General features: G+C 28.6%; 2 protein-coding genes across 2 annotated transcripts; both read left to right on the top strand.

Moving 5' to 3' along the window:
* Positions 1 to 544: 544 nt before the first annotated feature.
* On the top strand, positions 545 to 1719 carry LOAG_12830 (hypothetical protein; the record flags this gene model as incomplete). The annotated part of the gene is made up of 2 exons (XM_003148342.1): positions 545 to 589; positions 1396 to 1719. 2 exons carry the CDS (start codon positions 545 to 547, stop codon positions 1717 to 1719), a joined length of 369 nt encoding a protein of 122 aa, XP_003148390.1.
* A 537-nt stretch (positions 1720 to 2256) lies between these two features.
* Positions 2257 to 2478, top strand: LOAG_12828 (hypothetical protein; the record flags this gene model as incomplete). Its single annotated transcript, XM_003148341.2, has 1 exon — positions 2257 to 2478. One exon carries the CDS (start codon positions 2257 to 2259, stop codon positions 2476 to 2478), a length of 222 nt encoding a protein of 73 aa, XP_003148389.2.
* Positions 2479 to 3737: the final 1259 nt, after the last annotated feature.

The following is a 3737-nucleotide window of genomic DNA, read 5'->3' as shown; positions in this document are numbered from 1 at the left end:
TTTTTTTAATTTCAGGTTTATTTCAAAAAACAAAAAAACTTTCATCATTAGAAAATTGGTTTTTATTATTATACATTTGTTATTGCTGCTACTACTTTATCAGTGACAATATTTTCACTTTCTACTATTTTTCTATCAATATTACCGTCACCATCATCATCATTAATTGCTATCATTTTCATTTGTTGATAGCATTTAACAACATTGATTAATAACAATATTAACAACAACAACAACAACAACAACAACAACAACAACAACAACAACAACAACAACAATAACAACAACAACAAATAATAACAACAATAACGATTGTTACGACAACGATAGTGACGACGATTGGTGACAATTATTGAACTAAATACAAATATATAGTTCATTCAGCCAGCTGCTGCAATATTCCCCGAATATCTCCCGTCATCTTTTCGATATTACCTCATCATCATTATCATCATCATCATCATCATCATCATCATCATCATCATCATCAACATCATCATCATCATCATCATTAAACGGCAACAACAACTTCAGCAATTCGCGGATGGCATTCAATCCGGCGGCAGCAGCAGCTGCATTCAATGCTCAGGTGTGTCAACAATAATATATACCTATCATCAATCTAAACCATTTAAAGCTATCCCAATTCCGTTCCGTTCAGTGTATAAATTTCGTCCCGAAAGAACTCTTTTTTTTTTTTGTTCAGGAATAACCAGATAAATATCGTATAGCAGGTTCAGTTTAGTTAGTTTGATCGTACACATTCTCTCTCTCTCTTGCAATAACACTAAATTGCTTCAATTAAAATTAATTAATTTTAAAATTTTTCAATATAAAGTAGTAACGGATGAAAAAAAAAAGAGAAGATTGTGAGAAATTCAAAATTAAAATATTTGTATGCATATATATGTATATATATTTCGAAATTTTCTCCTACATTTTATTTAATTCATTTATTGAATTTTTTTTTTGCTTAATTCATTCCTGTTATTCATTTATTATTTCAATTAAATAAATTACATTGATTAATTTTTTTCGAAAACCTGAAATGATCAATTTTAAAAACCTGAAATGCTGAATATTTTACGAGTACGAGTTGATCTTTTTTTTCCCCTTCCTCTTCTCCTGCATATATTTTGATTGTTTGTTTTGTTTTTGCTTATTTATAATAATAAAGAAATAGAAAGAATGAAAAGAAATAGGAAGAAAGGTTAAAGGTTAAAAGCACTTAGAAAATCCAAGAATTGCTTTTATCATTGAAATTATTCGCCACATAATTTGTAGTGTTAAAGCATATATATAAATTGGTAAAATCAAATTATTTGGAAATTAAAATTTAAAATATTTAAAGAATTCCTTTTTCTTTTTTAAATTATAATTTTAAATTTACTACAGTTGCTGGCTGCCTCACAACCATCAACACCAGTTAAAAAGGAACCACCACCTTCAGCATTGGTTGGTAATGTTCCAGTTGCAACCTCAATAAACAGTAATAATACTGATGAAGTTGGTGGTGGCGGTGATACGACAAGATTTTTGAATGCGAGTGGACCATTGTTAACACCCGGTGGTTTAGCAGGTTTTCCACATCCAATGGAACATGAAGCTGCATTCAGGGCAGCTATGGTTCAGGGTGCACTACCGTTTCCGGCCATTTATCCCGGTTTACATCCGGCGGTAAGTTTAACATCAATTACTCCTCCTTTGCAACACAAGTAATGATTATTTTCCATCAAACTTGCAAATACAATTTAGAAATTGCTTTATGAAACTATCAAATACATATCTTACATTCTTCTCTTCTCTCTCTCTCTCTCTCTCTGTTCCTCCCTCTCTCTTTGTTTGGTGAATAAATTATATTGCTTCAGTTTAAAGAATTTTACAGTTCTATTTTAAATAATTTCCATTTTTCTTTCCTGTTTTCATTTTATTTTTTCAACTTTTAAATTTAGCAAAAACTTTGACAATATGTAAAATTAATAATTTTAAAAGAATAAATGACGAATTAAATGATTTAATTTAATACAAATATTATCCCGAAATGACTTTTTTTTCTCTCTTTCTCTTTGTTTTTTTTTTCTCCTGTTAAATCTTTTCTTCTTGTTTAATTGATAACTTGTTGGAAGAACAATGTTTTTTTCTTGTATGTTTCAGTTAATTGTCCTTTAAAATACCGAAGAAAAACTTTTTTGCTTATCTGTTAATCATTGTTCAAATGTTGAACTAATGATAATGTCAATACTCTTCTAATGAATGATGTCGCACCATACCACCCCAATCATCACTACACCCATCACCACTACTATATCATCAGCACCAATCATTATCATCATTATCACTACTACTACTATTACTGCTGCTGCCACTACTACTACTACTACTACTGCTACTACTACCACTACAACAACAACAACTACTACTACTACTGCTACTACTACTACCACTCCATATACGAAATTGTTACTGATGTGTAAGTAATATTAGCGCATCTTGCAAAATTACTTCTAACTTCTCAAAACATTCTTGTTTTCCTCAAAATTTTTGTTTATTTGTTTTTTTTCGAATTGTAAGTTGTAAATTAAATTTTAACGTAAATTAGCAAATATCGACTTTAATGATTCGTTTCGATTTTTTGTTTTTTTTTTTTTTTTTTGGTAAATGTGTATTTGAAATATTATTTTAAGCGGGAAAATTTGACTTTTAAATTTATTTTATTTGCTTCCTGATTTTGAAAATTCTTTCCTTTTTTTTAAATTTTTTTTTAAATCGAACATTGTCTTAAAAAGGAAATTTCAGAAATCATTTTTGAGGCTATACTGCGAAAATTTATAGAAATCTAAAAAGCTTAACTAGCATAAGATTGTATTTAGAATTTGTTAATTTTGGTGTACAATCAATTATATCATGAAACAAAAGGAAAACATTTAAATATTGAAAAGTTTAATGTCATCATATCCTTCTATCAATTATATTTCGTCATTTGTCAACTGTCGATACAGTAATTAGGATATTACCAACAAAAAGAAAAAGAAACACTAATTACTAAGCCAGTTCTTTGATTCTTGTATCATTTAATTGAAAACATTAGGTTCTAAAAAAAAAAATGGTAATGGCAAAGATTTCAAAATTCAAATGATAGTTGATTTGAAATTTAATAATTTTTTCCTTATTTATGTTTTCTTTAATTACTTGCAATTAATATCAATAGTAATAAATAATATATGTAGCAAACAAATTTCAGAATAGGAAACCATTCCAATTGCTTATTGATCATGCTGATCAATAAGGTTAATAGAGTTGATCAAGTTGATCATGTTGGTCAATAAAGTTGATCAAGTTGATCATGTTGGTCAATAGAGTTGATCAAGTTGGTCATGTTGGTCAATAAAGTTGGTCAAGTTGATCATGTTGATCATGCTGGTCAATAAAGTTGATCATGCTGATCAATAAAATTGATCAATCCAGTGTGTACCAAATTGATTCAATCCGTTAATGGAATCAGGAATTAATCATCATGCATTATGAAAAGAGCATGAAACAAGTAAAAGAACATGATGATTTGTTGTAATGATGATTTTTCAAAAAAAGAAAAAAGAATGAAAAAGACGAAAAGTCTTCTTTTTGTCCTCTTTCGATACAACAATTTTTTTTCTCTTTCTCTTTCCCTCTCTCTCTCTCTCCTTCCCTTTACTCAACTTATTACGTCAAAGTAATGTCAAATCATTCTTCATTATCTA

This window comes from Loa loa (genome assembly GCF_000183805.2).
Source record: "Loa loa unplaced genomic scaffold supercont3.663, whole genome shotgun sequence".
NCBI classification, from domain to species: Eukaryota; Metazoa; Nematoda; class Chromadorea; order Rhabditida; family Onchocercidae; genus Loa; species Loa loa.
This window is presented reverse-complemented; position numbering and strand designations above follow the sequence as displayed.